Here is a 13,371-nt window from a genome sequence, read left to right as displayed (position 1 = left end):
CAGAGATCAGCAAACCTTACTTCAGTTCAGATTCATTTGATAAAGCGGGGACATATTTACAGTGCCCATTAAATAGTTTACTGGTGGCTTAGTATTGTCCCCAGTATTAATATCTGTTTCAAAAGTCAGAGTGCAGTTCACCTAAAAATGGCTCCTTTCAAGGATGGATGGAAAGAGGAAATTGTGTCTGAGCAGGAACTTTTAGTTTCTAAACGGCTTCTGTTTATACCAAGTGATCACAAATGCTTTTCAAGTAGAGTACATTCTGTGAAGTAGCACGCTTCTTCCTCTACTGTAAAGGTTGATGTGGCTAATGAGAAATGTTTCCTCATCTTTCTCTTCTACCTCAAGGAAATAGGCTGTTGTAATTGGACAGCTCTGAGTTCCAGCGATTTCATGTAGCCTGTTGTTAATACGTGGAAGTTAAAATTCTTGCAGAGTTACTGTACAACTGAAAATATATTGAGGTTGAATTGAAAATGTAATTGAAGTTCTGAGGACTACTCACAATTTACTAATTTATTCCACTTCTATTTATCATACCTGGATTAAAAACTGTTAGAGTCTTTTGTAATACTTTTTAGATAAAAACTGTTACAGAGTTCTAGAGGATATTAGAAGCCTACAAGAAATTGAATTTTATTTTTATTTGGTGGCAAATCTTCATTTTCAGAGTGGATATCTGAGGTGACTTAGCAGATTTATATTTTGAAATATTAAATGATTAAAGAAATTGCAGAGATGGAGAGATTTGATTTTATGAATACATACCTTGAAATCTCTTGCAATTTGGCTGATCTTAAAATTTGACCTTTTGGGAATTTCCTGGTAGTCCAGTGGTTAGGACTCTGTACTCTCACTGCAGAGGACCCAGGTTCAACCCCTGCTTAGGGAACTAAGATCTCATAGCCTCAAGGTGCGGCAAAAAAAAAACCCAAAAAAACAAAAAACTCATTTCAATAGTAATTTGCTAAAGTCAGTTCTTTAGATGGTTGAATACTAGCTTAGTGTCATGGTTAAGTGAACAGCAGCAGTTTTCTTTAGTTAAACTTGTTTTTCTGAGATTGTTTTCCAATACCAAAAGCTGTGAGTTGTAGTTGACTTCTTTCAGGTACGTGTTCTGAGCTAACTCAGTTTATACTTTGATAGACTTATTTCCAGGTCAGGTTGGGGAATATTAGATAATACAAATAATAAATGCTTGTCTAGGTTTTGTTTATGAGGTTAGGGGTTAGGTGAAATAAAATAAGAACTCAGTTAATGTTTCCATATAAATAAAACCTTAAAATATGATGCATACTTTTTGAGAGTTGCCTCTTAGGCACTATTACAATTTTTGAAGTCTTGAATTTTAGTATTTGAGACAAAGCAAAATAGTTGAGGCTAGTGGAGTTAAGTAAACTTTTAAGCTGGCATGCTTCCTCTTCAAGGGGGAAAAAAAAAGAATTACATGTTCACTTGTTAACTCTTTTTCTCTTTATGACAGTTGCAGGTGAAGTCATTAGGTCTTGCTTCACTGTTTGGGCAATGCTGATGATTTAATCAACTTCTGTTTTGCTCAACTGTCTTTGTGCCCTTAAGACACCCAGTTAAGTCGTAAAACCTCTAGAAAATTCTTTAGCTCTCTTGACTATCAGTTCAGTTTTATTGAGGAAATTCCTTCTGAGAAACTGTGGGACCCAGTGAGTAGACCAGATAATTCCTAAACACACTGTGAGCAGTTCCTGCCAGACTCGCGCTGCCCTGCCCAACTGCCCATCAGACTTGGTCTTTTTTTTCATATACTTTGTTGTAATATCATTTTCTGTCTGATAAGAATAAAACCCAGGGACTGGTCCCTGCAACAACTACTCTTAATAGTCTGGAGGTAGAAAAAGTTTTGACGAGTATATGTAGTTAATTTCTCCCAATAGTTCCCCCAAATTGTTGACTCATCTCCTAAACTCACCTCACTAGGCCATAATCCTGTGAAGTTGATGGTGGTTTTTTATCTCATTTACTAAAAAGGAAACTGGGGTTCATGGTGGTGGTGGGTGGGTAACTTGCCAGAGGTCACATCACCAGTGGAGGGTTGCAGTGACGTGAACCATCATTCCAAGTTGAGGCACACTGTCTCCTGAGTTTGCTGTCTCAGTCACTCTCAGCACTTCTGCCCGCCTCCTGCTTCCCTGGTGGAGTCCTGGCTCTGACGCTTACTCAGTTTACCTTCTCTGCCCTTGGGTGTCCTCGTAGAAGAGCAGCTCTGCTCTGGGGAGTTAGGGAGGGGAGGTGGATGTGCCCCGTCTGCGTGCTGCGGTTCAGCTTCCTTCTGCACTTGTGCAGCCTCAGCCCTCTTCCGTAGTTACTCTTCTTTTGTCCTTGCTGCTTTTTGCTTGGAAAATGGGGGGGGTGGGAGTGGGGAGGAAGTGGCTAAAATGGAATTACATAAATACTGTGGTTCTGAACCAGCTTTGATTGTTCTGTAGTAAAAATTAAGGGGCCATATTGTCCTTGCCCACGTGGTGTTTAGTTTTAAATACATGCGTTCAATCATGACTAAGTTGCTTCAGTCATCTCTTGACTCTGTACAACCCTATGGACCGTAGCCCGCCAGGCTCCTCTGACCATGGGGATTCTCCAGGCAAGAATAATGGAGTGGGTTGCCATGCCCTCCTCCAGGGGAACTTCCTGACCCAGGGATTGAAGCCAGATCTCTTTTGTCTTCTGCAGTGGCAGACGTGTTCTTTACCACTGGAGCCACTTGGGAAGCCCAGTTTTGAATATAGACCTGAACATATACTGTCAATGGAAGGTTTTTAGGTAAAGGTGTCTTAGAGAGCCTGAGTTGATTGTGAGCAGTTTACACCTTCCTGTTTTTTTTCCCCAAACGGTTTATAAGTTGCACAGGTTCATGCACTTGCATATCTTCTCACCTGTAGAAAAAATGGGACTTGTTATCACAACTCTTGTGATCTTGTTTCCTCCTCCCAAGGGTTCCTTGAAAAGAGTTCCTCTCCATTTTACTGGACTGAGGCTATAGTTAGATCAGAGGTTCTCAGTTGGGGTGGTTTTGCCCTGCAGGGGATATTTGGCATTGTGATGAAATTTTTCTTTTTCTTTTTTTTAAAGAAAAAGAGCATTACTGGCATCTGGTGAGTGGAGGCCAGGGATGCTGGTAAATATCCTACAATACATAGAACAACAAAGAATTAGCCAACCTCAGATGTGAGTAGTGCTGAGGCTGAGAAACACCTCATAAAGGTAGAATGGAGAAAACATGTAGAATTTCAGTAAGGAAGAAAATGAAGAAGCCAAGAAGATCTTTTCATAAAAGCCCATTTACAAGTGTTCCAACCATGTCTGAGGTACTCCCAAGTTAGTAAATGTCCCAGAGTAGCTCACATACTACTTTGGGCCTGGGTGGCTGGGGCCTGGCCCATTTCAGGGGCGATGAGGTCGCTGACAGGTTTTTGTATAATCAAGGAAGTAACTTGTTAAAGCTCTTAGCTTTGCTTTGGAAATGCTGCGGCATGAAGCAGGGTGTCTGTTCTGTGGTGACTCCCATGCTGGGATTCAAGTAATAGTTTTGTTAAAAACTCTTCTTTGATTTACTAAAATTCCCCTGAAGATTGAGAGTTGAGTAAACTGTTTTTATCGAGAAGCAACATTAAAAGATACTTGTTTTGAGGGGGGAGAAAAATCAGAGATCATCCTACATCGTTATCAGTAGGTTGTATTTACTTTTGCATAATCTTGTTCAGTCTTTGTTCTTGTACCGATATCTTTTTTATAGTTTCAGTCATGGTGGACACACACTATTTTACGTATGACTTTAGATCTTCATACTTTTCTATGTTTGAACATTAGTTTCTTGACTGTTCATTTTTCCTGGCTGCATCATCTTTCCTGTCTTGGCTTCTGGGAAGGAGCATAGGCTTTGGGTATACTAGGACCCAAAGCCTTAGTTTTAGCTATACCTGGGTTTTAGTTTCAACTCTGCCTCTGACTAGCTGAGGAACATGGGGGAAATGCCTAATTTATCTATGTTTTAGTTATTCTAATATCCTTGTGGAATCCCATTCTGGAAAAATTCTGAGCTGAAGAATAGGGGCCCCTTTTTTGTTTTGAAGGCCAGAATTTATTTCTTTTCCAGGAGGTTCAAGAGGCTTTAAAAAAGGCCCCAGGGCCCAAAGATGTCTTGGTTTAATACAAGATCATACTGAGGTGGTGTTGATTGGTTCCTCCATTACTAAAGCCTCAGTTTGATCCTGGTTGATAAATGCCCTGATAATTTTAAGAGTTTTGATTTCCTCTGACTTTGGCATCTTTTATAAAGGGCTATTCCATGACCCATGTTCCATGTTCCATGATGAAAGAAGCAATACCAGAAATAGTCATTGATAGAGAGTCGGTTGTGTGACTCAGGTGGATAGCCACCACAGCAGTCAAAATTAATTAATCCAGTAACAAACTGAAACGTTTGCTGATTCTTCTTGAACATCCTTCTGCATTATTCTCTGAAGCCAGGTCTTCTGATTATCAGCTTGGGTAGCTGAGATCATGATGAGTCTCATCTGGTATTGGATGCAGCTCTTTCAGAACAGAAACCAGCAAACACCTTTCAGGACAGACGCCAGGGGACAACTGTCTAATCTGGTTTTAACAACGGAAATGAGAGTCCTTGTTAATAAATCACAAAAGCCTCATTTTAATGGTTGAGGAGATTGAGGCCGAGAAAGGTTAACCACTTTGTTCATATTAATCCAACATTAATATAAGGTGGCAGGTATCAGTAGGTCTGGGGACCCCTGGAAGTCACCCCAAAACCCTTTCAGGGTCCCAACGTTCAACCATGTGTTCATAAAAATTGCTAAGACACAGTTTGTCATTTTTATTCTCACTCTCATGAGTATACTGAAAAACAAGTTCATTCAGATCCTACATTGCAGTTAACCTTTAAGAAATGGGTACTTTTCAAATTTTATTATTAGAATAGCTGCCATTATCTGAAAAGGCCACTAAAATACTTCATTCTCTTTCAGTTTTATTATCTGTAAAGCTGGCTTCTCTTCATATATGTCAGTAAAACAACATAGTACAACAGATAAAGTACAGAAGCAGATGAGAGAATCTAGCTGTCTTCTTTCAAAAGTGAGTTAGTCACTCATTCGTGTCTGACTCTTTGCGACCCCATGGACTGTAGCCTGCCAGGTTCCTCTGTCCATGGGATGGGTAGCCATTGCCTTCTCCAGGGGATCTTCCCGACCCAGGGTCAAACTCGTATTTCCTTTATTACGGGCAAACTCTTTACTATCTGAGTCACCAGGGAAGCCCCATCTTCTTTTAAGCCACACAGTAAAGAGATTTCCAAAAATGTAGTAACAGTGCTATTCTTCACATTAACGTTTTGTAGGGCAAAATATAATCTTTTTCATTTAAAAACGGTATTTATGAAAACAGGTAAATCAGCTTAATTATTACTAAATGAAATAAATATTTGAAAAATTTCCAGTTTTAATTTCTAATGACAAATATCAATAGAAATAACCAGTATAAATGTGTTTTTGGTGTCTTCAATGATTTTTAAGAGTTACACTCTTAAAAACTTTTAAAACCCCAAATATGAAAACTGCTGCTAATGTAAAAAAAATATTTAAAATGTAAAAATTTATCCAGTATTCCACCTTCCAGAAATAGCATCATTCCAGACCTCTCTTTCTGCATAGATATAAAGGTGTAGAGTAAGCTGAATAAAAGGACAAAATGGCATCATAACACATATTTTTATTTTTTAAAGAAAAGTTATTTTTTATTTTTTGATTGCTGGGTCTTCATTGTTATGCTTGAACTTCGTCTCGTTGTGGTGCTCGGGCTTCTCATTCTCGTGGTTTCTCTCGTTGCGGAGCTCGGGCTCCAGGGCGCACAAGCTTCAGAAGTTGTGGCTCACGTACTTAAGTTACTCTGCAGCATGTGGAATCTTCCTGGACCAGGGATCGAACCCTTGTCCCTTGGATTGGCAGGTGGATACTCAACCACTGGGCCACGAGGGAAGTCCTATTTTTATTTTTTGATAAAGACTATTAAATTTTAGTTTTACTTGAATTTAACAGAAAGTACTAAATGAAAGTAATTGCTGACCATGAGATACTTTTTCCACAAGTAATATTAGTTTGTAAAAGATATCTCCAAGGATAAGAAAAAAAGATTATGAAAACAAATTTCTGACTACATGTTTTAATTTTAGTCCATATATTTTGAGGCTTAATGCTTGTGAAAGATGAGAAAGTTAGCTAGCACAGCCTTCTATAATTCTTCCATTTGTTTAGTCTTGATTCTGTATTTAATTCAGTACTTGCATTAGTCCCATTTGCCACAGCTTCTCCATTCCGTAATTCTTCATTTTTATTTATCTCTTTAGTTACATGGTTTCTTTGTTCATTATCCTCCCTAAGAATTTGTGGGCAATGTATTATTTGAATTTTTGCATGTTTGAAAAAAATGTCACCTTTCTTTATACTCAAAGGAGATCTTTGGGCTTAAGTCATTCTTTGCTCCAGAACTTGTGACAGTGCACCACTGTTTTTTGGCTTTGAATGTTACTGTGAAGTCTGAATTCAGGGTTTTCTTCTTTGTATATGTGCTTTTGCTGCCTTCATTCCTTCTTTATTCCCAAAGTTTTTGTATTGATTACTCCTTATTTTTTTTTTCCCTGGGGCAGAATAAGCCCTTCTATTTTATATAGTCTAATCTTTATTTCAGAAAAGACTTCTTCTTGTTATAGTTACTGAATGTTTGTCTTTTTTTTTGTCTCATCTTTATTTCAGAAAAGACTTCTTCTTGTTATAGTTACTGAATGTTTGTCTTTTTTTTTGTCTTCTCTAAAATCATAGCCATCTCCCCACCCCCAGTTTCATTTTGCATGATTTCCTTTAGTGTTTAGTTCTGTGCTCCTCAAAACTAGTAAGCAAGCATAAGAATGCTTGCTCACCTGGAGAGCTGGTACAAGCACAGCCTCCTCACCCCCCCTAGGTTCTACTTCAGTGGGAGTGGGTGGCACCTGATCATTGGTATCTCTGACCAGCTCCCAGGTTATGTTGATTGTGCAGGTCCACAGACCTCACCTTGACTAGCCCAGTAGTTTCAAATTTTTGGTCCTTGGGCCTGTTTATTCTCTCTCTGTTTTTCAAATTGAGGTATTTAATATAACTGACATGTAACAGTGTTAGTTTCAGGTGCATAACATAATGGTTTATATATACTTTGCAGAATGATCACCACATTCTGATCTGTCAGCAGTAAATCTATTAACACCCATTACCACACATAGTTACAAATACTTTTCTTGGGGTGAAAACTTACTTTATACTCTCAGCTGCATTCAAATATAGAATACGGTATTGTAAACTATAGTCACCATACTGTACATCATATCCCCTCCCCAGGGCTTATTTATCTTACAGCTGGAAGTTTGTACCTTTTTACCACTCTCAGCCTGTTTGACCCACCCTCAGCTTCTGTACTCTTAAGGATTATTGAGGTCCTCAAAGAGCTTTATGAGTTTTATCTATTGATATCAAAACTGAGAAAATTTAGAAATATTTATTAATCCTTTTTTGGGAGGTGTCATTTTATTTCTCCTTATATATAAATTCATCTTGGTTTTACAGTGTATTGTAATAGTACTACTGTTATATTGGTGCACATTTCAGAACATTGTAAGATTTTATGACGGCTCTCCATTGTGGCGCACAGGCTTTCTCTGGTTGCGGTGAGCGGGAGCTTGGGTTTCTGGTTGCGGTGAGAGGGGGCAGAGTCTCTGGTTGCCATGCGTGAGCTTTTTTTGTTGTGGCCCAAGGGCTTCTCTGGTTGTGGAACGTGGGCTCTAGAGGTCGCGGGCTCAGCAGCTGTGCCCTTGGGTTCTTTGTTTGTGGTTACATGGGCTTAGTTGCCCCGAGGCATGGGGTATTTTAGTTTCCTGACCAGGGCTTGAACCCATGTCCCCTGCATTCTTTTTTTATTGGAGTATAGTCGATTTACATATTAATTCTTTTAAAAGTAACTATATTGAACTTAGCACATATAAACAAATAATACATCTTAATGAAAAAATAACTTTGCAAAGCAATCAGAAATTTTTACTTAGAGTGGCGTTATTTTATAGTTTGTAAATCTCTTTAACATGTAGCTAAATGATAGATAACTTTTGCTTTTTCTTGCTTGTGGAATGTAGCCTCTGGAGAGTTCTGTTTTACATTTGAGAGATAATAAAAGTGAGAGGGGAAAATGGAATTCTTTTAAAAATAGTTTTGAATTTTTGAACCACCCAAAGGGGGTTCCTGGGGACTCTTAAAGGTCCCCGGGCCAAACTTTGAGAACTTCTGCTTTGTACTAATGCTTCGTTTTTTTGTTTTTTTAAGGAGAATTCTTTCTTAGTTGGTTTGTAAGAGATTTGATGGCATGTATCTTAAAGCCTTTTGTGTTTCAGGTGACTTACTGAGTAACCTGTTGCAGAGTCCTAGTTCAGCCAAACTGTTGAATCAGCCAATCCCCATTCTTGATGCGGAGAGTGAGTATATCTGTTCCCTGGCCTTGGAGTGCCTGGCCCATCTCTTCAGTTGGATTCCTCTGTCTGCCAGCATCACCCCGTCCCTCCTTACCACCATCTTCCACTTTGCGCGCTTTGGCTGTGACATCCGGGCCAGAAAGATGGCATCAGTTAACGGCAGCAGCCAGAACTGTGTGTTGGGTCAAGAGCGAGGCCGGCTGGGGGTCCTGGCCATGTCCTGCATCAATGAACTCATGTCCAAGAACTGTGTGCCTATGGAATTCGAGGAGTACTTACTGCGTATGTTCCAGCAGACTTTCTACCTCCTGCAGAAAATCACCAAGGATAACAATGCCCACACAGTGAAGAGCAGGCTAGAAGAACTCGATGAGAGGTAATGAAAATAGGTGTGGCTTCGGCTGTGCCCCAAGAACGGGCCTGACTGTTGATCACGTTGTGCTGCATAGTGTCCGTAATCCTCTTTGGTTTCAGAATCTGGGGCTCCTGGTGAGGAACGCAGAGGTAGGTATGTACCAGTGAGTCTGAGCTTAGCCAGGAGGGCTCGGGTGGTTAAGGGAAATAAGTTGAGGAGGAAAAGCGATTGTACACTGTACAGGTTGGTTGTCTTCTTTGCCCGTCCATCTCCTGTCCGCCCTTCCTCCCTCGTCCGCCCTCTTCCTCACTCTTGCCTGCAGGTCTGAGGTGGTGCAGGAGCGGGGACCGCTGCTCAGGCAGAGCCAAGCCCAGGAGAGGAGGCCCGTGGAGGTACAGGAGTGACCCTCGCCCTTCCTCGCTTGGTGTTGCTTCTTGGTTCTGACTGTTTGACTTTTCCCAAGTGAACGTCGTGCAGTGTGTAGGAATGTTGTCACTGTTGTAAGTTTTACACCACTGGCAAGGTTTCCTCAGAAGAGAGGGGCGATGTTCATGTGGGCAGACATCTGTGTTTCTTGGTTACTCTCCTCTTGAAAGCAGCCTAAAGTCACTTCGCCTGTCTTTGTTAAGGACTCAGATGACTCCACAGTGAGCTGAGGCACCGTCTCATTGTTTATTTCCCTTACAGATGATGTCATTTATGAATCTTACAGTGTTCATTCATGTGATGCTACTGCTGTGTAGAAACAAGGGAAGATTGGAAGCTTATGTATTAAGAACATTAATTTGACCGTTCAGAAAGTTTCAAGCAGATAAATTGTATTGAATTAGTAAATATTTCTAGATTGCCTGGGAGCAAAAGTCGTTAGTATTTTAATCAATTTTCCTTGGTTTGTTTTTGTTGTTAAGCTATACAGAGTTAAGCCGTTTTCCTTTTCCTTAGAGTAAGCAGTGGGACATAAAGTCAAGTGCCTAAAGTCAAGACGGTTCTAGTCCTTTTTAAATTTAGCAAGTTTGACAAGTTTTTCTGAAGTTGAAAAAAATTGGTATGTAAGAGTATTTTGGTTTGGTTCATCGTGAACAAGCTTTCTGTGAAATTTTCTTTGTATATTCACAAAGGAACTCATAATCTGATATGGTAATATGTGGGTTTATTTTGCATTATTTGATAATGGCTTTCTGTCTGAATTCAAAGCTATCAGCTTTCAAACACACAACTGTATATGTTTATATCCTTTCTAGCTTTGGTTAAGTAAGGCTATATCTTCATATGGTTAAAAAAAACCCAACAGTTAACCTAGCAGCTTACACCAAGCATCAAATAGATATCAGTTGTTTTGACTTTCACTTGTAGTCTAATGTCTGTTACGGCTTACATTTGGGTGGTATAAAAATGTCATCATGGATGATGTATACTGATTTTGTCACGTGTAACTTTTGTGCTCTTGGTTTTATATTTTAATCCTATGCTTCCTCTTGCCCTGTGAAAGCTGAGAGGTGCCTGGAAGCAGAAAGGTGACATGAACAATCCTGTGTGCTTGCTTCCTGGCTCTTGGGTCCCTCCCCCCTAATTCTAAACAGCTAAGTCCTTTCTCAGTCATTTAGGAGCTACTTAACCCCAGGTTTCTTGCCTCTCTTCTCCTGCTTTTTTTTTCTAACTTTCTACTGCTCATTAGCACCTGTACCAGAAGGTGGGCAAGGGAAAGAAAATGAGGTGAAATAAAATCAGAGTGTTAGCTGCCAAACAGTCTTGCCTGTATTCTTTTTTAAAATTGAGTTGGAGATGAAAATAAAATTGAGATTGTGTGTTACATGACCTACGACTTTTCCTTATTCTTTTATGGGTGGTAGGGAATTGAGTACATCTTCCTAAAGAGCAGCAAAATGGTTGACAGCTTTGAGTAACCACATCAAAATGTAATAAGCAGAGCAAGGAGTGAAGAGTTCCTGCTCTTGAGTCTTAGTGATTGAAGGCCTCAGAGAGAAGTTCTTTTGTACTTTTCCATCTCTAAGAACAGTTGATTGGTGCCTTACTGTTTTTTAAATGTTTGGCCCCATGGTCCTTATCAAACAAAGTAATTTTTTTTTTTTTAAAGCTTCAGATAAACTTACCTGTGTGTGGCAGCCACACAGACAGATTGGTCACCCTCAGGTGCTAGGTCCCAGGAGCAATTTGGGACGTTTATTGATGGGCCAGTTTTGCTCTTTTCAGGACTAGTCTTCTTCCCCCTTATTATCTCATATATCTTTGCTTTAAACAAAAAGCCAGCTTTTTGCAGTTAGGAGTTTCGGAATTGCTTTTAGCCAACATATAATTTTTGGCTAAGGCCAAGTTTACCTTTTTTAATCAGTTTTTGAAATGTGATTTATGGAGGTACACCCATCTCATTTTCTAATCACCTTTTGGTATTGAGGGGCTTATAATGACAGTTTCTGAAATGTGAGAGTGATGACGTGCTGTGTATTTAATAACAGACATCTCTTATCCTTACAGCTGTGACCCACACTCCTCTGTGAAATGATTTTTGAATACAAATGAATTGGGAACTCCCTGTGATGTGAAAAGAAAGAGCACTGGATTGGGAGTGGATGGTGGTCCCATTCTTCCATGAGCTGGCTGAGTGACCTTGGGCCAGTCACTTTGTCTCTCTGGGCCTCATCTGTAAAATGAAGCATCGCTAAATTGTCCCTGAGTTTTGTCCAGCTCGAACAGCCCTCTTCCCTTCTGAAATTTTTTAGAATGGATTGGGATGTGCTGTGTTTAACTAGCACCAGAGCTAGAGGGTGGGGAAAAACATGAGCATTGGGTTGCAAGCTTGAATAGATCTTACCTGGATGCCATGCCTTTTGTATAGCCTTGTTTTGTTTTGGGGTTTGTAGCACATTCATTTTGATATTTTGGCCTCCTAGCAAAGAAAACCAGCCCTCCAGACGTGCCACATTGAAATGACAGCTGATCCGCCCATCGACCTTTTTAGTACTATTTCCTTTCCCTTTAATTGGGTCATAACACCGAGTTAGCAAATGTGAGGATGCTAGCTTATAAGATGCCTTAGTAGATGGTGTCTGAGGATTAAAGTTGCTTTTCTGCTATGTTTCAGGTGGTAATGGAATGAAGGGTTGCCTGACCTGTAGGTAATTGTTGCAGGCCTTTATATTTTTAACTGCAAATATGTTATAAATCTGTATAGTTTTGTACTGAAAGAAATTTGGATTGAATTGAATTCTCCTCTAAGGAGGTGACTGAGTTTCTCACTGTCGCCTTTTGTCTTCTTGTCTTCTCTAGCTACATCGAGAAGTTTACTGACTTTCTGCGGCTCTTTGTGAGTGTTCACCTAAGGAGAATCGAGTCCTACTCCCAGTTCCCTGTGGTGGAGTTTTTGACACTTTTGTTCAAGTACACATTTCATCAGGTAAAGCACTGGAATGACCCATATCCATCCCTTTCCCACCCAAGAAGCCCACTTTGTTATTTTGGGGAGAAAGAACTTTATTTTATTTTGAGAATATTTACGTAGTGCTTACTATATGAAGATGAACACCTTTATCCTTCATAACCACCCTCTGAGGTAGGTATTATTATCATCCCCATTTTACAGATAAATAAACTGAGGCACAAAGAATAACTTGCTGAGGGTCTTAGAGTTAGTAAGCAGTGTAGCCAGAATTTGAACCCTTAGGGCCTTTAGCTGTAGTCTGTAGCCGTCACTAAGCCTTCCCACAAGGAGACGGTAGTGCAGCTCTCAAGAATTCAGTTTTGGTGAATCCAGTTGTTTCCCTCATTCAGCAGTTGTTTTTTGAGCTCCTGTTGTATTTCCTCTTAAACCAAGTCCTTTCTTTTCATTAGAATTTATATTTTGGTGACCCAGTATTTTTTATTTCTGTTTATATTTTAGCAACTTTATTGAGAATTTATTTGCTAAGCAATTCACCCATTGTAATTGTACGATTCAGTGGTGTTCGGTAGACGTATAGACTTGGGCAGCCATCATCACAGTGCTGTTTTAGACCTTTCAGTCATGCCCTTTCACTTGTGCTCATTTGCATGTCTTTTTTTTTCCCTTTCATATAATTGTCTTTGTTTTTTTAAACTTTATTTTGTTTTGGGGTATAGACGATTAACAATGTTATAATAGTTTTAGGTAGACAGCGTAGAGACTCAGTGATACATATCCACGCATCCATTCTCCCCCAAACTGCCCTCCCATCTAGGCTGCCGTGTAACGTTGAGCAGAGTTCCCTGTGCTGTACAGTAGGGCCTTGTTACGTGTCCTTTTTAAAATAAGCTTTTTGGGGAGTTCCCTGGTGGTTAGGATTCTGGGCTTTTACTGCCATGGCCTGGGTTCAGTCTCTGGTCAGGGGAATTAAGGTTCCGCAAACCTCAAGGTGCAGACTGCCCCGCTCCCTTCCAAAGCTTTTTGTTGAAGGGTTACACACATAAAGAAGTGTGTAAATCATACGTGTACAGCTTCATG

The 13,371-nt window shown here is 39.9% G+C and overlaps 1 protein-coding gene and 1 non-coding gene across 4 annotated transcripts in view; both read left to right on the top strand.

The window, feature by feature from the left end:
• XPO6 (exportin 6) overlaps positions 1-13,371 on the top strand; it is a 109,203-nt gene that overhangs the window by 46,088 nt on the left and 49,744 nt on the right. For all 3 annotated transcript variants that reach the window (XM_061153077.1, XM_061153076.1, XM_061153075.1), the window contains 2 exons: positions 8,465-8,918; positions 12,183-12,309. In XM_061153077.1, coding sequence (XP_061009060.1) covers positions 8,465-8,918; positions 12,183-12,309 — 581 coding nt within the window. The remainder of the gene's footprint in view (positions 1-8,464; positions 8,919-12,182; positions 12,310-13,371) is intronic.
• Positions 823-895, top strand: TRNAE-CUC (transfer RNA glutamic acid (anticodon CUC)). Its single transcript has one exon. It is a non-coding gene; the product is annotated as a tRNA-Glu (tRNA).

The sequence above is a fragment of the Dama dama genome, chromosome 10, assembly GCF_033118175.1.
Source record: "Dama dama isolate Ldn47 chromosome 10, ASM3311817v1, whole genome shotgun sequence".
Taxonomy (NCBI): domain Eukaryota; kingdom Metazoa; phylum Chordata; class Mammalia; order Artiodactyla; family Cervidae; genus Dama; species Dama dama.
This window is presented reverse-complemented; position numbering and strand designations above follow the sequence as displayed.